Source organism: Pagrus pagrus (genome assembly GCF_965226575.1).
Source record: "Pagrus pagrus genome assembly, chromosome: 11".
Taxonomy (NCBI): Eukaryota; Metazoa; Chordata; class Actinopteri; order Spariformes; family Sparidae; genus Pagrus; species Pagrus pagrus.
The window spans coordinates 10,260,823-10,287,782 of NC_140195.1; the positions used below are offsets into that span (position 1 = coordinate 10,260,823).

A 26,960-nucleotide genomic window follows, 5' to 3' on the forward strand; every position below is an offset into this window, starting at 1 on the left:
TCACTGATAGTATGAAGGTTACTGTTTTCTATTTTCATTCCCATCTGAGAGCAGCACTTTCCTTTTGTTCATACTCATTCACAGACGTCGGTGTGATGTCATTGAGGATTCTGGGCATGCATGAGACTGTTTCTGCTGTGGGTGATAAGTGTCTCCAAAGGCGCAGCCCTGTTCACCTGAGTAAACCTCCTCACACCAACTGAGACACACTGGGAGCCTCTGTTCAGACAGCTGCATGCCTCATCATTCATGAATATATTAGCATGGCTGATTAAAAGGGCTCACACTCGAGACTTAAGGACTATGTAAATTCTCAAGAGTTGTGTTCATAAGTGTCCTGAGATATGCTGTTTGTTGTGCACTTCATGTCATGGAGTGACACTTTTCTTCAGGACAAAGGCTGAAATGGCTCCGTATAGCTTGCCTGGTGTGATCTCACAGCGTAACCCCCCCGAGATCCAAAATTGACTTGATAAAATGTTACTTACACATTTTCTAAAGCTGAAATCTTCACTTTAGCTGCAGAGCTAAAAGTGTTAGTGTGCAACTTGTTTGAAGTGGGTGCACAAACTCAACTGCGTGTCGAGGGTGTTAATTGCGTCTTCCCAAATCAATTTGGGATCCTGGGTCTTCCAGGGATGTGGATTAACCTGGACACGCTTCATAGAGCCATTTAATGTTATTTTTCGGTTGTTTTTATTCATATTTAAAACAAGTCCCCATCTACTTCAGTTGTTTAGAAGAATGCTGCAACACCGTCTTGCAATGAAGCTCCAGAAAGTTTTCATGGACGTTGAAACTTCGTCCAACTATCCATCAGCATGGGGGTGAGTAGACAATGACATTCATTTTTTTTGGGTGAACTTATCCTTTAAATACAAATTTGAGGTACATATGCTTGATTTGTACTCGATTAAATCTCTCTGACAGCTTTAGTTACTTTTCACATTACAATTTTAAACCTACCTTTCCAGTGAAAACCATGTATTACTTAGTGATGACTATGAGTCTCATTTTAACACTGATCCTTCTGAGCAAGCAAGCAAGACCACCTCGAGAAGATTGGCTATTTCTGTGTAATTATTATGATTGTTCTTGATGCCTGTCAAAATTAAAACTATTCTTAATGGCTGAGTGCTGATGATGAATGGAGGAATGAGGAAAGAAGCTGCTCTGTTGTCCTTTTGGTACCGTACGGCACTAAAAGCCCGTTTTGTTTCGCCCTCGTCATCTTTTGTGGGAATAAACAGAAAAATGAAAGTTCCTCGCAGAAGCTTTGAGTAAAGGATCTGATTTCTTCTTCAGCCGCCGATTGTTTCCACTGAACTCTTCATTAGTCAGCAGGCGTAAAACAAGTCTCCTAAAAATGTCTAAATCTGTGCGGCTCTGGGAGGGAGGCTGGAGGTCATCCTGCAATGTCGCTTTGCTTTTATGAGGCATGTATTGAATTTTAATGAAGATATACTTAAAAGCGAGCCACATCTCAGAATTTGCGCCTCTTCCTTTATTAACTTTTAGTAATGAGGTTAAACCACTTTTGATTCTATGAATTAAGTGTTTAATAATATTTTGAATTACCTCCAGAGGTAGACCAGCAGGATGAAGGTAGAGACAGAGTGAATGAGACATTTTGAGAAATTCTGCTCATAGTGTTTGACTTTTCTTTCTAATTTGGAGACAGTTGCTACAGCAACAGTAAATGTGGTCTGGCATAGTCTCCGCGGGTACAGTTTGGACACTCAGTGCCTTCCACTTTATTCTCTGCCCAGGCTTGTGTGCTCCATGCTTTGTGCAATCCAATAAACCAGGAGGCTTGCTAATGAAGGCTGGGACGGTCAATAATGTCTCTTTTGCTGTATTTAAAGCGAATAAAGCTGATATTGAGTATTTTGCTTACCGCCACCACCAAAAAAGAGGCGAAGAAGATGGGAGAAAGGCAGGAAGAGACACTGAACTATTCACTTGACGAACAGGATATTACTCTTTGTTCGCTGGTGCTATTTTATTATTAATGATCTGACAAAAGAGACAGAGAAAGGTGAGGCAGGTGAGACTGGCCAGCTCCGTGTGTCCGCACTGCCCCTGACACAGTGTGGCACAGTGGCTCTGCTGGAGGGGGGGGGGGTAACCACTCCATCACGAAGGTAATTAAGCAGAGCAGGAGGGGCACCATCTCCCACTGCCAGCGGCCCCGTCAATGCTGCTGCTCGATTCAGGACACATATGGCAGGAGGTCTGGGTGGAGGAGGCTGAAGGTGCCCTCTCCAAAGCGTCCTTGGTTAGTTCTTAGAGTGATTAAACAAACACCCAGAGAGATGTTCATGTTATTTGCTTGACTACCCAGCCATGAGGCAATTATTTTATTCAAAGGCCTCTTCTTTGAAGGGGATGAAGAGCGTGTTTGAGTGATTGCTGATTGCAAATAAAGCCCACAGTGAACAAGTATGAGTCATCATAACACAACTGAAACATGAAACTTTTTCAAATTAACTTCAGTAGTCTCACTGAGGATGATCTGTCTCTGTACTGCTGAGGGATGCATACGGCTGACAACCCTCGTCAAGTAGAGACCATTTCCAAGCACCCACATTCTCTTTCTCTCTCTCCGTCTCACACCTGGTGATCTGTTCGTAACACCATTAATGCTCCCTTTTCTGTCTTCTGTGCCTGTAATCTCTGAACAAATCACTCGTTCAGGCCACCAGCGACTGGGCCGCTCCATAAATCTGAACCTCCATACACTCGCAGGGAGAGAGCGAGGGGAAAAAAAGGAAAGAATAAGAAAGAGGAGATAGAAAACGGGTGGCAGGTAAGAAGAATGAGACTTTAGGAGGAAATTGAGTTGATCAAGCATTTCTTTGCCACAGTGCTTCCTCGGGGGTGCACAGCTTGCAAGGCGTGGGGTTGCAGATGCACAGCATTTCTCAGATACCACAGAGGATGAGAGAAAGTTACTGTGGTGAAGCTGTGAGGACGAATAGGAGTCAGGTAGACACACTTTTTTAAAAATAAATATCCTTTTGAGAAACTGAAACAGAGTTGTTGACCCGAATCTGTTTCAAGGAAAACAGTCATACTACTTAATACGAGGCTGCAGTTATCATGCCAACAGCGACAATGTTTACATGCTAATTCGTAGATTGTAGGCTAATTTTTTACGATGTTTGCCATTTTAGTTGAGCATGCTAGCATGCTACCTGTAGCTACCCGCTAAAGGTAGCACAAAACAAAGCTGCAGGCTGATGGGTGGGTTGTTCGCTTTGCAGGTATTTGGTCATAAACAACCGCCAACCTCGGAGGCTGAAAAAGGAAGTCAATGTGGAACGACAGAGAGCGCAGAGTTAGTTTTTAAAAATGTAATTCATCTCAACTCTCGTAACCTGTCTGCATCAAGAAGCCACAGAGGAGCTGAAATCCACTCTTATGTGTGAACACAGACAACTTGTGAGCCTTAGCCAGCTTGATAGCTTACAGCTACATGGGCTAACTAGGCTAGCTTCAGCTCCACCCACACCCAATTTCAATTAGCTGGGAGTTAGGCGGAGTGATGCGCTGCCAAGGTGGCAACCAATGGTGCCGCTCACTTTGAGCTTAATTTTGGCTATTCAGAAACCGATGGGTGGCGTCACCATGGCCCGGTCCACTGTTTTTGACTTTATTTTACTTTTTATTTGTACCACATTTCATGGTAATGCAACAGTTATCAAGGAATTTTACTAAAAATTGCAAATATCAGCGTGATGATGTGGCAAGAGAAAAAGTCAGGGGGTCACAAAAGTGAGTAAGATGCAGCCATTAAAGTCGAGACCATAATGCATGGCATTTTTTATCCAGTATACCTTGAGCTATTTCAGCGTGGACAGCCCATCATTTCCTCTAAAAATAGCTAAAAATCTAAATACAGTAAACTAGTTATGGCTTTATTGAACACTGAGGAGAAAATCTCCTTTTTTGACACCCTTCATAGGAAGTTAAGAGTGACCAGTCAGCTATTATGTGACATTGCTGCAATACGTCCGGATAAACACAACCTACTACATCCCTTCACCCAGAGGCCCACATCCGTTCAACAGAAAGGAAAAGAAATGAAAAAACAAGATACATAAGTATAGACGGAGAAGATGAAGGAAAACACGAAACACCGCAAGGGAATTGCATCAGTTTCATTGTGTCAAAGTTATCCTCCAGGTTTCTTAAACACTTGGACGTCCATGTGTGCCGAGCCACAGGGGACGAGTCCCACTGAGGTATTGACAGAGAGCTAACAGCAGGGCCACTAACCCGACAGTGCAGGAGATAACAAATCAAAGATGAGAGAGTGTGGAGGGCGGCACGGAGGGATGTTCTGAAAGAAAACAGGAGAGGAAGTTAAGTGATAAGGTCGACCTGAAAGTAGAAGGTGGGAGGAGGGCGAGATTGTGGAAAATGGACATCTCTCAAGGTTAAGTGTTCATTTTTAGAGCTCTACAAATGAGTGACACGCCAGAAAAGAAAAGACAAGTCACTCAAAACAGAAATCTGCTTTTCACGGTCCGGTGGCTCCACTGTGAAGTTCACGAACTGCTTATCTTCTCTCGACGTTCATCTTCCTCCAATTCACAGGACAGCTGTGCCTTATTATTGAGGACATTTGAAGAACACAGCCTCAGCAAAGATTGTCTTGCAGAACATAATGTTCACAGAGATTTCTAAACTGAACTTTTTAACATTGTTTCTGGGTCCAGTAGAGCTTTCTGAATGCCTCTTCACACTGACAACACAGACACATAGTGGCTTGATGCAGCTCTATAATAAACACCGTCTATCTCATTTAACCGCGTTATGTTTGTTTTATTTAGCTGCATCTCACTTGACTTTTTGTTCAAATGCCACTGCCAGATGACTCATTCTGTCATCAGTGCGGTTATTCAGAATCACTCTTTGTTTCTCTCAGTGAACTCATGATGCTGCCATGTTGCTCCACGACATTTCATTGTTGGGTTGCACTTTATAATACAGCCCCATATTTACCATGTTATTTGCCACTGAGATCATTTCAATGCGTGATTAAGTACATATACAATACTCACAGGTTCCTACTGGTGCTTAAATGTAGGTACTGGGAATGAGGGAGTAACACTTGGACATTTTAGAGAAAAGCAGTACTGTAAGTATTTTGTAAGTAGTGGGTATATTTTAGAGGATGCAAGAAAGAACTTATACTGTAAAGTAGAGTAAAGTAAACAGTTTTAGAGCAGGCAAGCTACACCCAAAGTACTATTCAAGTACAGGGTAACAGAGGGAGAACAGTAGATACTTTAAAATCCAACCCGCACCCCTGAAAGTACAACATAAGTATGGGGTACATTTTTACATAATTAAGTTATGGCACCACTCTATTTTCTGCAACTTTACACTTCCTCTCCACTACATGTATTTGATAAATTTCACTAGTTACTTTGCAGATTTCATGTCATTTAATGCTTATAGGCTATTCATTGTGAAGTGTTACCGATCAGATATTGTCGTGGACGGGACATTGTGTGAGAGGATGTCGCATCAGAGACTAAGTCTACCTCTAGTAGGTACCCAGTACTTGCGAAATATTTTCAATATAATTTATTTCTCCTTTCCTCTGAAATACCCAGTAGCTATCCAGTACTATAGAAAAAAAGTATGATTTACTTCTCGTTTCCTCTGAAACGCCACGTAGGTACCCAATACTTATGAAAGATTGTGGTAAAAACACTATAAAGTTACACTTTAAGTCATTGGCAGTATTATAAAGTGCAACCCAATGCTCCATACAAGCTGATGAGATGATAGATGTTCTTTATAATAAGGTATTCAGGTCTGGTGTTGTGTTCAATGGCCCAGAGTGGACGGTGTTCAGTTATGGATGGTGTTATTGTCATTAGATTAGCTCATTTAGGCTGCAGTGTAATTTATTTTAGTGGAAGTGCGTGCGTTTACACATCCGCCAGAATAAAAACAGGTGTGAAGCTCTGGGGAATAAATGAGATATTAGGTTTAGTCAGGAGTGAATTGACAATCACTCCATTATACTATAAAATAATGCTGTTTTGTCTTGTGGAAAGGTGTAACTACGAGGATTTGGGGAGAGTCAGAGTCAGGGAGGATCAAGCGAGCGCACCACAGATGATATATCTCTTCTGATGCAATTTTAGCCACTCACTTAAATAGGCCTCAAATCATCATCATCAAATCCGGCTTAACGATTTCTAATTATCACATAACGATAGAATGACCAACCCTTTCCAGTGGCCGTGAATCTGAATGAGATTTCTTTTTTATCCCACCTCCACTCAGGATGTGAATGAGAGACAAAGACGTGAATGACGTTTTTCTCAGGTGATGCACTGTTACTGTTACAACTATTCGTCATCATGGAGTAAACCTGAATCATGTACCTTCAGATTCTGTGATTAAATGTTGGTCATTTCCCCAGAGAGTTGGGGAGAGGTCAGGGAGCGACTGATTCGAACAAGAACAATGGTTTGGAAATTCTCGTCTGTCTGACCTCCCTTCCAGACTGTAATTTGTTGGGGAAGTTGCATAAACATGCAGTGAAACAAACCCTAATCTCATGTGCAGAGATGGGCAGGAAGCTGTTGCAACCACTTCCTTTACAGGAATGGAGAAGTGTCTACTTTCTTTACTACACGATGAATAATGAAGGTTTCATCATTTGCATGTAACTGTGGGTGTCGCTGCAGATATGAGGGCAAAGGACGTGACCATGATGCAACACCTCCTGACTGTACTGTATGCATGACCCTTTATCTAGTGCATCAAGGGTGAATGGTCTGAGTGGAAAACAAATCCAAACAGAAACACTAAAATTAAATAAAATTGTTGGAACGATAAGAAAATGTGTTATTTGACCTGAAGATGATCCTTCAGTTATTGTGATATGTCGCTGTGGACCGATGTGTTGGACCAACGGATCTGAAGATGCTGCTCGTGTGGCCCATAAGAGAGCTTGATAGAGACGAGAGAGGAGAAATTGGAGGTACTCTGTGTGTAAAACGCAGGTGGTAATTTATTCTTTCCCCAAATAGGTAGGTCAGCAGTGGTGTTTACTCAGAGATTTGGGAATGCGCAAATGCAAATGTTTCTGGGCCGCACAAACGCAAGCGCACACACACACACTTGCACATGCACAAACACACGCATGAACAGCTGGTAAGAGGCTTATGCTCCGGTGGCATACGACAGCTTTCCCATTAAAACCATTCTCCTCAGCTGCTGGGGGAGAGGAGCAGGCCTCACACAACCGTGGCCAAAACCTGGAAACCCTGAAGAAACATCATCATTCGCAATGTTCTGCTTGGCTTGGCTACAACTGTACTACGACATTTCTGGCTCGGTTCGACCAACCCTGCCTTTTGTGCTCGTTCAGAGATGTTTGCATCCTTGATGAATAGAGTCATTAAAGGAAGCCTTGAGGCCTCTGAGAGGACGGTTCCGCTGCAACCTTGGTAAAGTCAGCTGTTACTGGCAAACGCAGTAATAAAGTAACCGAAAGCAAAGACAGAGAGGTGTGACGCTTTAGCCCGCGCTCGTGAACAATTAGGAACAAGATAAACTTCCTGTCACGAACTCAGGTTTTTCAACAGACTAAACTTCCTCTACTGTGGGGGGAAAGAGCTGCTCAGATGTATTTTCAAAGGTGGAAAAAAAGTCAAAGATTAGTTGGAAAGAAAAACAACAACACAGAGACTTTTTCAAGGAGAGGACTCAGGAGAGATGATGAGAGGCTTATCTCAGCGTGGTCTCCGTCCTGCAGCAGACACGGTACCCACCCTGCTCCACTCTGCTCGAGATGTACAGCATGTAAAACTATGACAGAAGGAGGCAGTCAGCAGTTTGCTCTCTATCTCTGCACCACAGCTCACAGCCCCACAGAGACTCCAGCCTTCCAATTCATCATTTTGATCCTTAGCGTTGACTCGCTAAATAAAGAAGTTATGGTTCACACCACTCATCAATAGCTGTCCTATCTCCTTTCTCTTATAAATGTACATCGATAGGTATACGCCCACAAAAAACTGCAAGAACAAGACCGCAAAGCTGAGACAAAACACAGGAAGGGAGGGAGGATGAAGCTGAATTGAATCAAGATGTAGAGAAATACACCCTTTCTACATTTTGCTTGATATACATACATATCTGAGAGCTGAAATCAGCATTAGTTTAAGTACCCAACCCTTTAGGTGAATCACATTTTCTATTGTCTTTCTCTTTCCCCTCGTAGTTTCATTTCTCTCTCTTTTAAGAACTGCATAAATAAATGAGTCATAACTTGCACAAGTTGAGGTGTGAATAATCCAACCACTGCACACCCTGAAAACATGCAGATCACCAGCATAAAGGAAAGTCTGGAACGGCACATTTCTGGATATTAAAGCTGCTCACTGGGGGACGCACACAAGCAGGAGATTCACCATACAGCTGTGGCTCTCTGAAATCCTCTAATGAGCAATGAGGTGTTCGCTGCCCGTGTTACTTTTCGAGATGGATGTTTTAAGTCACCCCAGTGCAGCACGTTCAGTGCTGTTCTCATGGCGACAGCTGGCTATACAGCACTGCTGCCCAGCAGGCAGAGTGTCTTTTGAAAAAACGCGGTGTACTTGACTTCATGTCGATGGAGGCTTTTGTTCCCACAGTTGCTATAGATTTGTGCTCAGCAGCTTGAATCCATATCAAAACACTCACACGCCAACGAGAAAATGCACCGAGCCAAAGCAACTGAATCACAGCTGACAGGAACACAGCATGTACAAAAAGTAAAGAGGGAGCCCGAAATCTAAACTGAAGATGTTATTTTTCATTTTCCACACTGGCGGCAAAAGTCTGTCTGTTGTTCGGTCCACTTTTTGTCCAACCTGACATGTCTCAACAAATGTTGGGTATTTTTTACAGTCCTCATGATCCCCAGAGGATGATCTAGCACCACCAGCAGGACAAAGTTTTCAATTGTCCTGTAAAATATCTTTACATCTTCAAGATAGGTTACTGTAAAACTTGGCACACACATTCATGCCCCCCTGAGGATGAATTGTGATCAGTATGGTGATTCCCCAACTTTTCAAAAAGTGCAATCATCAGGTCAACATTTAAATGTTTCCAATACTTTGTTTTATTTAAAGTTATGTAACATTTTGGCTTAAAATGTCAGCTTGAAATCATTTTGGTTCAGCCACTTCGCCGCCCAATCACTTGTTTCTGCACTATGTAACTCCAGTGAGAGGGGAGGATCACTGCGTTACATACATGTTTACTTCAAGTTTTCAACACATAACATTGGTATGATGTAATGAGTTTTGTCTGTAGTTTGTCTGACAAATTGTTATAGACCTGGGATTTACGACAGAGGTGTTGCACTCAGAAACTGTGGAAAGAGGAGGTCTAGACTGTTACTGCATATTTCCTTTCTTGTGTTTTAAAGAAATAGTTCACCCCAAAATTACAGTTTTTTTTGTCTTACCTGAAGTGCTATTTAGGCTATCCATCTAAGTAAGTAGCCAAACAGCAGATATGTCTGCACTCTAGCTGATTAAGCTAACTAAGCTAGCTGTCATTGCAGCTCAGTCAAGTAGGATGCCATTAATGTTTACATCCGGCACGGTCACAAGCATGAAGCACTCGTCTATAACTTAGGAAAGCTAAATTCCAGTGCAAGATTCTGCTCAACTTTTACAAAAGAGCAACAGAAAGCATCCCGACTGGAAACATCACCTACTGCCATGGTTCGTGCACGGCCCATAACATCACTGGTACCCATCTGCAGAGCATCAGTGAAGTAAGATGTCTGCACAGAGCCTAACGGATACTCAATGACAACACCCACCCCAGCCACAGTCTGTTCACCCTGCTGCCATCTGACAAAATATACAGAAGCATCCACTGCCGTACCGCCAGATCACGGAGCGGCTTCATTCCCCAGGCCGTGAGACTTCTCAGTCCATCGTCAACACTCCACTCTCTAAAATACATGTAGCAGGACTCAAGGACACGATCAATATTTTGTTTTTCAAACCCTTGTTTAAAAAAATGACAATAGACCTTGTACCTTGTAGATGCATGTTTCTGTGGGTGTACTGTGTGGAAAGAAAGTAGTTCCTAGATGAAACTATTATCAACAAGGTCTTTGGTTTATCATGAGCAACCATGTCATTTTGTCTGGACAGGGAACTCGCTGTTGAGTTTTTCAAATGCTATTTTTGGCGCTTTTAGCAAAACAAGCTGAGTACCATCTAGTTCCATTGTATCCGAGAAGAGGCTGACATTACCTAAACCCACCAACCTGCACCAAGGCGATCTAAATGGATGCAGCTGTGAGGAAAAACATGTATTTTTCATTTTTTAGGTGACTGTGCCTTTATTTTTTGCCCTCTGCTTTTGTGGTTCAAAGCAGAGGGATTCTGAACACCAAACCCATCGTAACACAATTTTCAGTTATTGTGACTAACTGGATGAACAGTGTAGTAACCCTAAATGACCTGTACACAGAAACCGCACACATACAGTGTACGCTACATGCTCGTTAATCCTCTTACATCCCATCATCATATTAAAATAAATATCTGCTGGCATTATTCCACCCGCTGTTTTCTGTGTGTGATATCAGTGCTAGATCAGTGGCTGGAGTGAATGAACATCAATCTTTCCCTTTACATACAAATCTGTGGCCTGCTTGCATTCAATAAGAGGAAAAGACAAGGAGAAACACATTAACGGACAGAAACTCACGACACGTGAAGATCTTGTTGGACAGCGTGGCGCTGAATGAATCACAACGTCTTGTTTATTGATGATATGCTTTTGACTGCTTTTTCCACTGTGCACAATCCATGTTTAAAAACACTCACTGCTGCCTCTGCTCACTTACAGTACGACAAGAATGAACTCTGGGGCATAAAAAGAGGGAGAGGGGGGCTAAGATTTCATAGCACGGTACATAAATATGAGTGAGTTTACATGCACAAAGAGATCCAATGACGAGTTTTATCTTTTTTTTGCTACTTTTGCTTAAAGGCTGGTGCTGAGAGGAGCGGGGTACTGGGGGGCAAGGCAGAATAAACAGTTTTACAGTACAGTACTTGGTTTCCATCACATCACCAAAGGGAGAGAAGCAGGCAAACGGTCGCTATGCTGAGCGAGCGAGCGAGAGAGAGAGCAAGAGAGAGAGAAAGAGAGAGAGAGAGAGAGAGAGAAGGATTTATTTTGTATGTGTACAAGTGGTGATATTGAGAGACCGAAGGGTCAGAGTTGAGGCCACGTGATCCCATTCTGGCTGTGTACTCTCATCTGGACGAGTCACAATAATGAGAGAGTGGAGATGTGGTGGATCAGACTCAGATTAGAGGTCTCAGAGTCCACAGACAATAATGGGGAGGGAGTTATTTCCAATATAGCAGAGAGAAGTATGAGGAGACGGTCTGTAAGATGGGACAGTGGGAGCATCAGGTGGCCAGCCACAAGCGTACACACATCTCTGTGTCTTCTTTAAGTTAAAATGTCTTTTTCTTTCTTTGTTTCCTTACATCGCACTATAGTATACATACTGTACAATACCCACTGAGCTGCCCCTGTGTCCCCAGCAGGAGTGAAGAGAACAGAGAGGTGGGCCAGCGCGGGCTTCTTACACTAACATTCAATACTTAATAAACACGGGAGGGGGGCTCACACTCAAAACACATACATACTTTTGAAAACGAATGGAGACACATACGATTTAATGCTTCACAACACAGTCTCATAATGTACAAGAAACTTCATCTTTTTCTTAAAAAAAAAAAAAAAAAAAACATCATACAGGAACCTTCAGCTATATTACAAATAAAACATTTAGTCCTCTCCGGCTGTTGAAAACACTGACAGAAATAAAATATCCTAACCACACAGACGTTCAGTGGCATTGGTGGCTTGAGAGTCCTTCTTGTTTTTGTTGTGTTCCAGAGAGACGAAGAAGAGATGGAGACGGGAAGGAGAAGAAGCCGTGTGGTCATGAGGATAAGATTGAAGTGGCATAGGAAGGATTGAGTGGTCCTTTCAAAGGGAAAATAAAAGTGCCAAGATAAAGTGAATTCAAGTAATGTGTGCTCTATACACAGGAGAGGGAGGGAGGAGGAGGGAGCGAGTCCTGCGGCTCCAACATGGCCACTACTGGCTCTTCCTGTGTTCAGTCAGGCTCGTCGATGCATCCGCGGGCGTTTCTCCGCGGGCAGCTTTGGAGAGGACGTCCAACCACTTGGCCTGAAGTTCTGCATCTTGGGCACTTAAGAGGAAAGTTTGCTGGGTGTGACTGAGTCGCAGCGCGTGTTTGACCTCCGGCTTCTCGCCTGCTGACGGCGGAGCCGCGCTCACCTCGAAGCCAGGGAGAGGAATCACCCGCGCCCCTTTGGAGTCCTACAGAAATATGAAAAACAAGTCAAGTCAGGAGTAGTATTTTACATTGGGTTTCTGTTTTGAGGGAAGAGGGAGGATACTGTACAGCTAGTGACAGCTTGTCTCCTCAGTTGAAGGGGAATATACTCCACCAGGCATGTATAGTAAACCATCTCCCCTCCCCCTCTTTCTTTCTGTATAATCAGGAAATGCTCGTCCAACTCCTATTAATCCTAATCTTTGGAATGGCAGCTCTCTGCGGTGGGATTGGGATATTAGTACTGGAAATGAAACCAGGGGAGGCATTAACAGGCTGACTTCCCTTCTGTGCCATCCGCTGTGAATGACAGAGAATCACAATCTCTGGCGAAAAGCTTTCCAAACATGGGAATCTTTTTTTTAAGCAACCATGTTAACCACTGTTTGGATGCAACTCCTCGGGATGTTCTCAGCAGATTTATTGCTACATACAGAGCCAAGATTTCAAGGAATCCAAAGAGTTGCTTCATCTGGGCAGCGCGAACTAAAACCTTGTCACACGGCAGAGAGGCGTCACCGACGGCAGCAGCTATACCTGAGGTCAGATTCAGGACAACCAAATCCTCCTGGCCCAAATCTACAGCGCGCAGACAGCGCACAGACAGCCTGGCACAGGCAGGATTGGACAGGTCTGATTCACACATCCTCACTGATGTGCACAGGCGCTACACTGTGCAGATGTCCTGCTTCAAAAGGAGGAAGCGGGCAGGACGTACAGAAAGGCCAGACGGGTGCAGCAAGAGGATCAGCGGGGGATAGAAGAGATGACTGATGTGGCCATGTGAGGACAACGTGTGCATTGTTTGTTGTCCTTTTTATCGTACAATGCTTAGCTTAACAGGCCAACCACATGTATTAAAATACATGTATGACTACTGAGTAAAAGAAATAAAGGGTAGAGTATATAAATACTTATATAGTATATATAATAACTGAAACTACAGAAAGTGTGGTGTATTTTGTAACAGCTGGACACATGAAAACACACACACCTACCTCCCAGGTGTGTGTATTGAACTCTTACCTGTCCACTGATCTGCAAGTACAACACCATTGGCTCAGCCTTGGTCACAGCCACCCACATCTTGGTCCAGTTCTTCCCTTTCTCCTGCACTTGAAGGTGGCCACACAGCAGGCAGTTCTCCCCCGATAAAGATGTCTGTCTCTAAAGAGATACGATAGCACAGAAATATATATTCAGAGCCTCATAATTGTAATAAATATATAAAACACCCCTGAGAACTGCATACTGGATCTCGAAACTGTCTAATCTTGATTTTCCCTGGTGAATCCTTTTGTAAAGGGCTCAACAATTATCATCATAACTATTATTGATTTGAATTATCTTCTAATTAAAATCCATCTGCATCATATTTTTGGGGATTTGATGAGCAACTGACAGTGACAGGTCTTCCACTGCTCACCGTTACGTAACAACAATGTAGGACACAGAGAGATTTGCACATGGACAGGTGTTTAAGCTCCTGCTAGCCCTTGTCTAACCCTTGTTTGGACTACAGCTCCCCCATGTGGTGACTCGTTTCCCTGCAGATGAGCTTTTTTCTACCCCCGGGATCTAGTCGCTAAAACGATGGCCTGAATAATTTGTCAGAATCCAAAGATAAAATATGAAAATTATATACAGATAGCATGGTTTTCTTCTTTTCAGTACAGCCTGTAAGTCCATCCACAAGCTCCCAGACAGACACCTGAAGCAGCCAGACTGTTGAGTCAGCTGAGACGGCTGGTTCTCCTAAGCTGAGATCTGATTATAACGTGAGTCACCAAAGACGGACAAGTTGATCTTTCAATGTGAATCCGAGCTAATTCATAAATGCACATGTATTTAATGTGTGTTTAGACAAAACAGTAGTGACTTTAGTATTCAGCAGAGATGGTGTACTGGACTCAGCAAGTACACCACTGTGCTTCTGTCTGGCTGCTAAACTGTGGTTGACATTGAATGTTGGTACACTGGGGAGACTTGGATCTCATCTTGGACTGGCACAAATTAAGGCAGAAAAATAAACTAGTATGCACGTGTTGCTTCTCAGTGTGTTTGTGTTCTTGTTTTTGTCCGTCTCACCTCAGGAGCAGCTTTCCTCTTCTGTTCACTAACGCCTAGATTCTCCAGGCTGAGGCTGGCTTCGTAACACTCTGGGCAAACTCGGCTAGTTTTGTTGTCCAAGGTCTTCGAACACTTCGCACAGATGGCCTGCAGAAGGACACACAGAGGGAAAGAGAGGCTGTGTTCAGAGGCTGCTCGGTTGTTAACATTTATTTGCCGGACATTTTCACTTGTTCCCTTGACTTCTCTCTACAGGATCCCCTCATTTCTACATCATATCAAACAATGCCCCAAATGTCTCTCTTGTTCCATCTGTGCTCACCGCTCCACAGGACTTGCAGTGGTGTTTGCGCTTGGTGAAATTGAAGCTCTCGTTGCAGCCTTTACACGTCTGCTTTTCTTTCTCCTTTTTCCTGGAACTCTTCTGGAAAATATATTAAGAAAAAAACACGGAGTCATGTGTCAAGGTCTTCGGTCTGTTCAGTTTCAGCACGACTGAACCAAAAGGAATGTCTGACAGCTTGTCTTGCTTCATCCAGTCTTCCTTTTCTCCTCTTTATTAACACGGACAAAGACAGACACACTGTCCTTCTCTAACACTAAAAATGGAGATCAGATGGAGGCTTTCGCCGCAGTGCAGGTTGTCGGAAAGACGAGTAAAAGCAACATCCTGCAAACAACACTGAGCAATCAGCTGGCACACTTGGTCATCGTTAGCTGTCGTTTTCTGACACTTTTACTTGCTGGTGATGATTTTTTTTTTGAGTAACAGCAAAGCTAGACTCTGCTCTTACATAGACCCTCTGAAAGCAGACACTAACCTCGTAATTATATTAAAGGGATTCTTTTAACTTTTAAATGCAAATAAGCTGTTGAAGTGCTTCCACTGAAAACACATTTAATCGGAGATTAAAACAAACAAATAAACTCGCAGATTTTCTGTTCATTAAATAAACCAGAAAATAATGAGTCTCAAGGTCTCACAATTAGATTACCAATTAGGCAAAGCAGGCGAATACCCTGAGCTCCAGACCCCTCAGGAGACCTGAAGGCCTCGAGTTCAATATGTGCCAATTTGTTTGTGGTAATTTGATTAATTAACAATCTAGATTGGTACGACTGTGTGCACAATTGAAAGTACAATGTGACTAAACTCACAGGAGCCTTAATACGATTTATCACACGATCCTTCAGAATAAATATCTAGTTTTAAAAGGGATATTATTTCAGTTTAAATTGCATTCATGTTGTGCTTATTCAGGTCACGAGCTACTAATACCTAATACATACACAATAGACACAGAGGGAGAGGGGAGTCAAATAGTAGCCCACAGCAAGTTTCTGCTCAAGGGCACCCACTGAGCAAAACATATCCAAAAAAGACGTCAATACAATGACTTTGTCGACAGTTCAGAACACGTCTACGTGTTCGGGCTCCTTTAACTGAGGAGCCAGAGTAAAAGTTTTCTATTTTAGACATCTTCTTAACCTTCACGATTGACGTCAAAGACCCTCACAGTGTTCAAAATGAAGGTTTTTACGACGTAGTTTTCGACATCTTTTCAAGTTCAATAACGGACGTCCCAAGGACAGCTGCTTGCGATTCAAAATTAAGTTTTTATAACTTCATTCTTGGACTCGCTTCAGCAAAAGTTACAGGATGGAATAAAAACCTCCAGCCTCACCGTGCGTCCATGGGCCAGACACTCAACAAGGTACCCAGAGTCACATCCTGTGTTGATTTACTATCAGCTTTATTGAATACAATGTTTTGGTCGTCAAACTTCATTGGGTAGCCTATTGCTCCAAGGTTGGACGATCAAAACATGGCATCAGATTCGAGACTTTATTAGAAAACGGATTCTAAAGAAGTTGAATGTCACAATTTGGCACAGGTGCTCACGAGCAAGCAAGCTGCCTTGACTGTAATCTGTTTTATTGAATGCTATGGTTTGGACGTCAATAAGCAAACTTGTCAAAAAGATGTCCTTCATTCTGGCGCCTTCTGAATGTTAACAAAGATGGCGAACTGACGTGGCTTGGACATGTTTTGCACGGCGGTTATAATCTAATAACACACTGGGTACACCAGCACTCCTACAAGGCATGTCAGGTGAGATCAAGCGTTATTTCTTTACATATGTAATTTTTTCTTACCCTTTCATGCAGTCGTTCACCATCTGAATCGATGGACGTGTTGCACCAGGGACCCTGAGGAGAAATAAACAGCATATTGAGCACCAGCAGCTTCTGCCTGCAGTCGCATATCTCTACCACTAGGTGTCAGTCTGGACCTTGTGATCAAAGTCCCTCTGTCAAGTTACGTTTGGCCAGCGTCCAGCTCCAGCCAGCCCAAAAGTGGGTCAAAGCAGATCCATAAGAGTTTTGTATACACTTTGACTTGGGCTTTCCCTATTAGGTCATGAGAGAGTTCTTGGGGGGAAGAGACTCACAGACGCTACGTGAGCAACTGTCAGGGATGAAAAGAAAGAGCCTCTTTATGTGTGTGTGTGTGTTATACTACCACATCCATAGATGGAGAGCTGTGCAGGCCGGACAAAGACCAGACTATGACGAACTTGTTTGGTGTCCCACTAGCCTGTCGTGATTCACTGCACGAGATGACACCACTAATTGACGGATCAATGAACTAACTGATTGAGTGAGACTGACCGGTGACTCTGGGACGTGGTCATCTTCCCGGGAGAAGGAGCTGTTGAACGCTTTGTTGAATGTTTCGCTGTTTTGCTTGTGCCGCTCGATCGTGGCCAGGATCACCTGAGAGTCAGAAGAGATTTAGAGGGACAGAGGAAGGAGGAGTGATGGAGAGATCGCAGAGGAAAGTGAAGGAAAAACAAGAAGAGATTGATTACTGATCAGACACATTGGCATTTGCAGAATCACAACATGTTAAAGTGCTCGATCTTATGGTATGTCTCCTACAGAGTCTGTTACTTAGCTCCTTTCCCTACCTGATCGCTCATACAGACTTAAAAACACACATAATACCTCCCAGACCGCCTCCGTTATACGCCCACACCCTCTCCCAGCCTGCAAAATGTTTTAATCGGCTTTTCTCTGCTGTAATGGGCTAAATGAGCAATAATGAGAGGCTTTATTAGAGAATTTAATTCCCAAACACACTGAATGAGTGTGGGCAGGAAATCTTTGCTAATTCCATTCTTTAATAAAAACACAACGACCCGAGAATGTGTGCATGACGTGTGCGTGGCTGCACTACATGTACGTGGGCGCGAGCGCGATCCTCACCTGGATCCAGTCCTCTTTCTCCTCAGCCGTCCTGAAAAGCAAAGGAAAGATCATGAGATTATTCTATCTGAACAAAAAATACAGATCATCACAATGTCACCATAGTCAGTCCGCAGTGAAGTGTACCTAGGTAGCACGTGTAGCTGTGTAAAGGTAAGTTAAAGACAGATTTGTTACTCTGTTTGTCTGTTTAGAGCGGCAAACCAGTTGGTAAACAGCTCACAGAAGCTAACTGGCTACGTGTGGTAGCAGTTGTTCAGCTTGCTGGACATGCTACCTAGCTAGAAAGCTAAGCCAAGCTGAAGCAAAGCTGGTTTGTGAGCTCAGGTTATTAGCCAGCAGTTAACTGGTTTAATTCAGGGTTACTGCAGCAATGTTTTGATTTGAAATATGTTTCTCTGCAGGAAAAACACATTGTAGTTTCCCTAGCCAACAGGGGCTAGCTGGTTAGCTGGCTTGCAGTTGGTGAGCCTTCCAGAAGGCAGCTAACTGGCTAAGTTGGTTTGTGGCAGTCGACTAGTTAATTCAGAGTTACTTTCACAGTGTTTTGATTTTATATATGTTTCTCAGACAACTTAAAAGAGCAAAAACACATTGTAGTTTCCCTAGCCAACAGGGGCTAGCTGGTTAGCTAGCTTGCAGTTAGTGAGCCATGGGTGAGCATGCTAAGAGGAAGCCAACTGGCTAAGTTGGTTTGTGAGTAGTTTACTGGTTATTAATTCAGAGTTACTTTTGGTTGCTCAGTGTTTTGATTTTATATGTGTTTCTCAGACAACTATAAAGAGCAAAAACACATTGTAGTTTCAATCCTTTGAATGGCAATCTGGGATGTTATGGTCAGCTTTTTCTTAAAACAGACTATTGATGTCAATTCATGAAATAAATATGAACTCAGTATACAAACAATAAAATAACCATTAGATTTCAAACCAATATACTGAGGCTATATCTTCCCAGAGGCAAAGGGTATTGATGAATATTCAATAGGTGCATCGCAGCAGGGGAAAATGTTCCGGATGGATGATGCATGTTGGACCTAAGATAAATAATTGGAAAGTAGTGGCAATGGATATTTACAGGATGGAAAAGGTTATTCTCACACATCAGTGGGAAAAATAGGTGCAATTTGTCAAACCACTGAGAGCTGATTTTGTCAAGATAATGACGTGAAGGAACGTCCACATTTCCTTCTCATTGTATCATCCTGGGTATCCAAATATATCACTATGTATGAAAATGAATGATGCCCAACTGCTGCAACATTTTACATTCATTTTATTATTAAGTTTTACCCTTTATCTCTTCTTCTCTGTTGTATATAGTTATGTTAGGTCTCTTTTTCATTGCCATGCCTTGAAAATGAAAAGAAATTAACTATGGATCAAGCTTGAAAATGAGGCTGAGAGACTTTATTTCTGGTATTATTTGATTTTAATACTGAACATTTTGGGTATATATGTTGTATCTTATACACAGTTTTTACTTCAGGGTCTGTAGTTTTTCTCTTTACCTGGCTTGCAGCTCCAGTGAACGCTGCTTGCCGATGATGGCAAACGTGTGAGGAAGGTTCTGCTTCACATTCTGCTGCACCTGAGATCAACAAAGAGGGCAACTTTCGATTTGGACGCACCAGAATAAATAAACAAAAGGCTCGAGCAGAAAGCAAAATGAAATCATCAGAACTAGAAGCAGATCTGCACCTCCATGCCAGCGATGTCAATCCTCTCTCTGACGCTGAACTTCTGTCCCATCAGTCTGAGTTTAGGCACGCAGTAAAGCACCATATTGTTGAACTATATGATCGAGAGACAGAGAGAAACATCACATGAGCTCATATACAAAGATCCTCCAGCAGTGAGATATTTCTCTACTTTAACAGTCCTCTCACCAAGTAGAGGTATCGGTCTTGTGCTGTTCCGTTTTTGGCTGACATCTTCTTGATATGTCCTTCTTTGATGAGCTCATTGGCCGGGTTAACTATGTCCTCTTCTCCTCCGAGCCTCTCGTAAACCTCCAGCAACTTGTGCATCTTCTCCTGGAAACATCAGACAACAAGAGGATGAGGAGGCAGAAAAGATAAAAGCTCAAACAAGACTCTCATTCATTCATGGGTTTGCCGGTAAGCCGGAAAATAGATATTATATTCTTTATTGATTCAGAAACACATTAGTCTGCTCGAGCTGTTTGAAGGTTGTGTGATACACAAGTAACGCGGCCAGACAGAGGAAATAGATGAGGAGGATGAATGTTAAAAAGTCAGTCGGGCTTCCTCAAGCTGTGCAACTCGAGGCAGGAAACAGCAACTTCCTGTCTGTACTAATTCAACTCGTTCACTCCTTGAGAGTGCACTTGCAGCAATGTTGCTGACTGACGGAACAGCATCAGCTACCATTTCATTGTGTAATATGTTAGCTGGTTTTTTTTTTACAGAGCTCAACGAGACAGTGACAGAGTGTTGTGAAGAGTTTAAAGACAGACGACAAAACACAAACGATACAGAAGAGTGAACTGTCGAGCAAAGTCTTACCATTTTCCTGATTGCTGCATTGGAGTGGTTAGCTGCAGTAGAGATCAGCTCCAGTGCCTCTGTAACAAGGATTCACATTCACAAATGAGAGCGTGTTAGCATAAAATCCAGACTTAACAACAAAAAAATCACGTTGGAGTCGAACTGCAGACTTGCTATAAACACGTTTGCCGCTCACTATGAAATCGTCAGACGTGTCACACAAGATATATTTTACAAATACAGTGTGTCCTAACATTAAACACACTGCATGCCTCGGGCTGGCTTTAAGCCAGCAGAGAGCCTCGCACTAAAGCCTGCGAGCACCTGAGTCAGCCATCTTAATCATGGCCTACATAAACAGAGGAGACACGCAGCCAGGGGAAATGAGGCCAAAACAACTGTGATGAACTGCTTTTCGACTGGAGTGGACGTGAAAAAACCTTCCAGGCCGACTCCAAACAACACAGTGTGCTGAAGTTAATACTCAGGTAAACGGACACAGGGATGTGGGAGGACTTCAGATCGTGTCCAAAGAGTGACGCACTGATGTGAAGTGTGTAATCTGTCTGTGTCAGGCAGCAGATGAATCCACACACAGAGCACTTAAGACTTTATCTGAAGCATCTGGCGTCATCCTCACCACTGTGTAATAAGAAGCAGCCAAATGTCCTGCCATCACCTCCATGATGGATTAAATGAATGGTTGAGCCCAGTGAGGTCATTACTGAGACTGAATTATTAGTCTCCACACGACGTCAGACCTTTTAATCTTAAAATATGTTTTCATTTTTTATTTGTTGTACGCATAATCATACAGATTTTTCTTGCTGTATGTTTCCAACAATACCAAATAGATTTTTGTTTAAATGCGTTTGTTCCTGTTTAATCTATTTCTACTGATTTGATCCTACGAACTGATAATTATTTGTCTTTTAAGTTTCTGTCTTTGTGCTGCTCGAAGACCCAAATTCCTCATGTGGTTGATCAACAAAGGATGATCTTATCTCTTGTGCAAAAAACTCGAGTCTCCTTGGATTTAAAAGGTTAGTTAAGCCTCCTCATGCAGCCAAGACTCTGATACATATTTGATTTACTTAATTGAATAAATTGATTTAAATAGAAGACCCCAGCACCCATCGTGATGTCACATACCGCACTGCAAAGTCTCTACATCCACTTTACAGATCCAAAAATATGATGATGTGCGTCGTGGAGCGAAACAATGAATCATAGTATCATGTAGGCTGAATCTCATCAACTGGCTCCCAAACAAGGTTTGAGCAATGCAGGTAGGTAGCATGAGCTTTTTGGTGGAATAAGTGAGAAAAAAGATCGACTTCAGCTACTTTCTACTCCTTCTCCTCCCGCCCATACACTGCAGGATAACCACATGTTCATTTGTGCATTTTCAACTCAAGCGGCTCACCGGCACTACTTGGAATGTGAATCTGCATCAGTTCAACTTCTTTCAGCTCTTTTCTTCGGCCTTCTTTGTGTACATGCCACCTCTAATTACCGCATCACTTTTGGCTGTATGGCAGCATTTGCAATGGAGATTCAGTCCGACCGAGTTCAGACATTCATTCTTTATCTCAACAAGGGCACTGCCATCTCAACGCGTCTCATTCCTCTGTTTAGTTTGATGTAGATTTAAAAGATTGGCTCGCAAAACGAGATCAGTGGTTTTGCTGTTTAAATGAAATGACACATGAGCGGAAGCTGAGGTAAAACAGGCTGACGGGAAGACAGAAAACTGGATCTAGAAGATTTCTCTGACTGAGCGGCGGGTGTGTTGCAGTAAAAAATTGTTGAGGTGTTCAAATGTCTCACTCTCTGCGTCTTTTCTGTCCAGAGCGTCTTCAGGCAGCTTCTTCAGGTAGTCTCTGAGCAGCAGCTCATAGCGAGGAATCCTTTGGACCGGCTCCAGCATGTGGTGCTGCAACGTCAGGTTCCCACACACATCCTGTTTCTGAAGGTTACAACACAAAAACAAACATCTGACCTGATTAATTGTGACTAAGGGTTTCGTAATGTGGAGTTAAGAGAGGGCACACCCCCGCTGCAATCCTCTAAACATGGTAACTGAGCAAAAATAGACTCGTAAACAAACAGCGGAGGAGACAAACACGGAAGACCTACTTGTATGTTCTGGACGACGCTCTTGAACTGCGACGAGCGCTGCGTCCAGGTGTTGACCAGGTCCATGGCTCGGTCAAAGTTCTTCACATATTCTCCGTACATCTTCATGAACGGAGCCAGTTTCTGGAGGATGTCTCCGATACGAGGGTTGGAGTCCCTACAGCAAAACAACATCTTGATTAAAATGTATATATATGTAGTGATAAAGCTCTTTATCAAGATACACAGCCTGTCCCTGAACATTAGCTTACTTGTTTGTGTAGTCGGTATTTTATAGATGCTGCAGGGAGAATAGTCCTCAGTAGATATCTTTTTTCCACTTAGTGAGGTGCCATTAGTAGTTAAAGGTTTGCTTTGGCTGATTCAATTAAATCTTTCCTCCTGACATCTCTCACACGCACGGATGAGCGTCTTGACTCTAACATAAGACAGGAAGCGCTGACTTCATCCATCAGACGCAAGAAACAACTGGAGGCTCATAAGATAAAATGAGTCTAATCTCATGAACATTATTGGAGAATGGAACAAATGAATCCTTCTTAGGAAATTTCTTCCTACGGTGCACTTTTCTGACTGGCTGTGTGGATGTCTCTCGTGTGAGTTTGTGTAGTTTTTAAGTCTCTCTATCCGAGCCAATACATTTTAATGAGTTCCAGAAAATAATGCGAGGGGAACCATCATGTGACAGGTTATTTCCCTAAACAAAGCCCTCTAGAGGAGTCATTATCTACCAAAGGTGGCTGATGTTGGCACAATAACACACACTGGAGGTAAATTTCCTGCTGACAGTGGAAAGAAAAGCTCTGACACACACACACACAAAAACCACATAGCTTAGAAACCTGAAACCACTGAAAACCTGACCATAACGCCCTCCACTAGCACCCTGCAGTCTGCCTTTTACAGCCTAACTGACCACTACAGAGCCGAATCATCCGTCGAACGACATCGCTCTCGTTGCTCACCATTCTCCAGTGATGCGTGTCTTGAGCTCAGGGAGCAGGAACTTGTCGTGGAAGCAGTAGATGGAGGAGATGTTGGAGAAGATCCCAGTAATGACGTCCTGAGGGATTCCAGCCTCTGTGAGCTTAGTGCAAAAAACCTGCAGAGATTAAAAAAAAACACACAACATAGCGTTTGTATACAAAGACTTGTGCGACTGCTTCCAAACACCCCCAGTTTGGGCTCTGACTCGGGGAGAAGGAATGTAAACATAGATGGAAAAATGTCCGTGTTTTTGTTTATCCATGCAAATATGTTTATTTTCTGATAGTGTGAGTCAACTGCAACTGCTCATCTGCCTTAGACTACATCAACTGTACACTCGATGGATGAATCACTTTGAGTTTAGTTCAGCATTCAGATGATAATTTCATGACCCCAGGCAAACCACTGATAAAACACTTTCGATTTATGAAACGCGCCCATCACAGCTGCCTGGAGCCCAAGGTGACGTCTGTGTCTGACCCATAGTCCAAAACCAAAAGATATTCAACTCACAAAGATATGAAACAGTTAAAAGCAAAATCGAAGAAGCTAGAGCTCACAAATGTTTGGTATTTTTGTTTCCTCTGGTTATTTTCCTTTCTTTTCTTTTTCTTTTTATTGGTACTATTATTTTTGACTATTTTGAGTCTTATTGTTATTATCTTACTTTATTTATTTGCTTATCCTTTATCTGCTTGCTTGTACACTTGATTATATTTCTCTTTAACTGTGTTCTCTGATGATTGTTCGTATCATCACTTTCTAAGAAGTGAAATAAAGAAGATAAACAACAGCAACAACAACAAAAAACAAATCAGGGCTGCAGGATATGGACAAAAAATGATGATGTGATATGTGCTTGGGTCTGTACCAAACAGTCGACCATGACATCGCTGCAGCACCACAGTACTTCATTAACATGTTGTTTTGTCGCACATTTGACCTTTCTCAAAAAATTAGCTTCTTGCAATATTTCAATTACTTGTTTATCCCTAAAACAAATACATGACAAAAATAGTGCATAACAAACTGGAGGTGTGGAGTCTAAACAACATAGCAGGAGGCTCTATTGAAAGATGACATGAGTTGCATTATGGGAAATGTAGGATCCAGTGTTTCTGACCCATACCCAGAACTAAAGGACAGGATATCTCAGCCTTCAACGCTTCTTAAGTTCAATACAAAATCACTGGATAACCAATTTAAATGATTTACTCTCTATCAAATGTATTCACTTATTTTCAGCAGTATTACAAGTTAATGTCAGCGGGTGATAAAATTGTAACTTCATAAATGTTCAGCTTCAGCTATGAAACCAGACACAGCGATGCATCAGAACTGAAAAGGATACATTGCTTCACCTTTCACTTCCATCACCTTTTGCTTCCCTACCAGCCGCAGCAACACGAGACCGCCACTACTGTTTCCATGGAAACCATGGTCGTGTGTGAAAGTAGTGAGACGAAAACAGGAAGTTAACTGTGAGGACTCTCTGCCCTCAGTGGCAAAATAAACCATAGCTGCGCTGTGATAGGGCAGCGAGCATCTCCTCCACCACATGAACTTAGCAAAGAGGAAGAGGACTGAACCACCGGGAGTCAGTTCTCATCACACGAACATGAGTGAACACAAAGAGAGGCCAAAAAGAAATACGATAACCGATTCACAGAGCAGAATACGGGAGCATGCAATGACTTTTGAGAGAAATCAGATACTAAAGTGATGAAAAGAGTTTTTACAGAAGGGAATGCATCAGATTTAGAGCTGAAACATTTAGTGGATTAGTAAACAGGTGACAACTTTGATGATCAGGGAATTTGCTCCAGCAGCTCAATTGTGTTAACTTGCTGCTCTTTTCTGGGTTCAACGATAGTGAACTGAGTATCTTTGGGTTCGGACTGTTGATCAGATCAAAACAAAGAAATCGAATACGCCAACTTGTTCAAAACAGTTCAGCTGTTCATAACCTGGAGGCTCCAAACATAAGAGCAACTTCTTTGAACGGCTGCCACCACAATTTGATCTCATGTCCTTCAGGAGGGATTAACACAAAGTAAACCTGACAGAAGTGCTTCCTCAAACTTTACTTTGGTGTTTGCATGTCGTTTAAAGCTATTTTTAATACTCGGTGCAGAAATGTGAAGTTGAGAATGTGATTGTAGACAGACGTCTGCTCAGTCAGCCAAAGCTGGGCCGCATCATCGGGCCCAGACTGTTATTTTAAAGAGCTTTCCAATTATAAACCCAGCTAAGAGTCAGGAAACACGTCTTTAATCCACAGGATTTACATACAAGTCGCTAAAGAGCGCTGTGAGGGCATGACACTGCAACACACACACCAATATGTGCTTCATTAGAGACACACCAACTGTGTTCACACGCTCGGGCTTGTGGTGACGAAGCCAAATTCACGCTGCACATGTATAAATATAAAACAGATACAGAGACACACACGCACAGGAGCAGTTCCTCACATGATCCTGCTTACACCGCTCTGAGTAATCCAGTCAACAGAGGAAGGGTTGTTGACCAGTGGTGGATTTAATCCAGCTCAGCTCTGATCTCAATCACTAAGACCACTGGCACATTTAGGAGATTGAAATTTGGACCGCAGGCATCCAGACACACTCTCACACTCACACGGCAAGCGCACAGAGGCACGACGTTACCTGGTCGAGGAGGTTGAGTCTTTTGACGTAGGCCTCTTCAGTGTGGAGAAGCTCTTTGGCGATGTTCAGGAGCTTCTGAGCCTCTGAGCACTGAGGGAGAAAGACAAGACACCGAGGATTACATCTGGGGCTTCATTTAAACAAAGAACGAATAAACATGTGAGCAGATGCTCCATCATATTACAAAGGAAACCCTCCAGTTCTTCAGTATATGAGACACGTTTACAGCAAAGTCAGAAAGTTACGTCCATTTTCAACAGGAAAGTCTTTTTAAAATGAAACTATTTGGGTTGTTTGACAAATTTTCAATGATCGTCTTGATTCATCAGTGTGAAACAAGGATTACGTAGGTTTTTTAAACTTACGACGATTGAAGGTCATGATGCGTCTTCAAATTGAAAAACGGAGGTTAACTTTAAAGGGCCAGTGTGTAAGATTTAGGGTGACCTACTGGCAGAAATATAAATAACACTCCTAATTGTGCTTCATTAGTGTATAATAAACTGAAACTAAGTTGTGTATTCAATGAATTAGCCTTTGATAACGACAGCAGAGGGGAAATTTTTCTGTCCAAACCTGACCGAGTCTGAGAGGAGCGACTGAGCCCGACTTGAACTCGACAGGCGTTCTTGAAGCTAAAGCACTGAGTCTGTGTGAGTTTCTGTCCCACGTGAATGTTTGTCGCCTGGAAAGTAACAAATAACCTCTGTGCTGCGTTTAAAGCGTTGTCACAACAAACCCCCGCACTTAACAGGATTAATAGTCCTAACACAGACAGTTGATGTATTAGTTATCACTTAATATCGCTTAGTATGTATTTTTACACTATGTTTATTTATTTTTACACCATATTTTCACTTAAAAATCTTCAAAGCACATCAACATG

At 42.6% G+C, this 26,960-nt stretch overlaps 1 protein-coding gene across 1 annotated transcript in view; it reads right to left on the minus strand.

Moving 5' to 3' along the window:
- Positions 1-10,767: 10,767 nt before the first annotated feature.
- fgd (faciogenital dysplasia) overlaps positions 10,768-26,960 on the minus strand; it is a 59,544-nt gene continuing 43,351 nt past the window's right edge. The window contains exons 5-19 of the mRNA XM_084367886.1: positions 26,075-26,164; positions 23,384-23,520; positions 22,419-22,575; positions 22,110-22,248; positions 20,298-20,356; positions 19,659-19,805; positions 19,471-19,563; positions 19,281-19,360; positions 17,771-17,801; positions 17,174-17,278; positions 16,658-16,711; positions 14,823-14,924; positions 14,519-14,647; positions 13,457-13,597; positions 10,768-12,414 (exon numbers count right to left, since the gene is read on the minus strand). Coding sequence (XP_084224012.1) covers positions 12,169-12,414; positions 13,457-13,597; positions 14,519-14,647; positions 14,823-14,924; positions 16,658-16,711; positions 17,174-17,278; positions 17,771-17,801; positions 19,281-19,360; positions 19,471-19,563; positions 19,659-19,805; positions 20,298-20,356; positions 22,110-22,248; positions 22,419-22,575; positions 23,384-23,520; positions 26,075-26,164 — 1,710 coding nt within the window. The 3' untranslated portion in view covers positions 10,768-12,168. The remainder of the gene's footprint in view (positions 12,415-13,456; positions 13,598-14,518; positions 14,648-14,822; positions 14,925-16,657; positions 16,712-17,173; positions 17,279-17,770; positions 17,802-19,280; positions 19,361-19,470; positions 19,564-19,658; positions 19,806-20,297; positions 20,357-22,109; positions 22,249-22,418; positions 22,576-23,383; positions 23,521-26,074; positions 26,165-26,960) is intronic.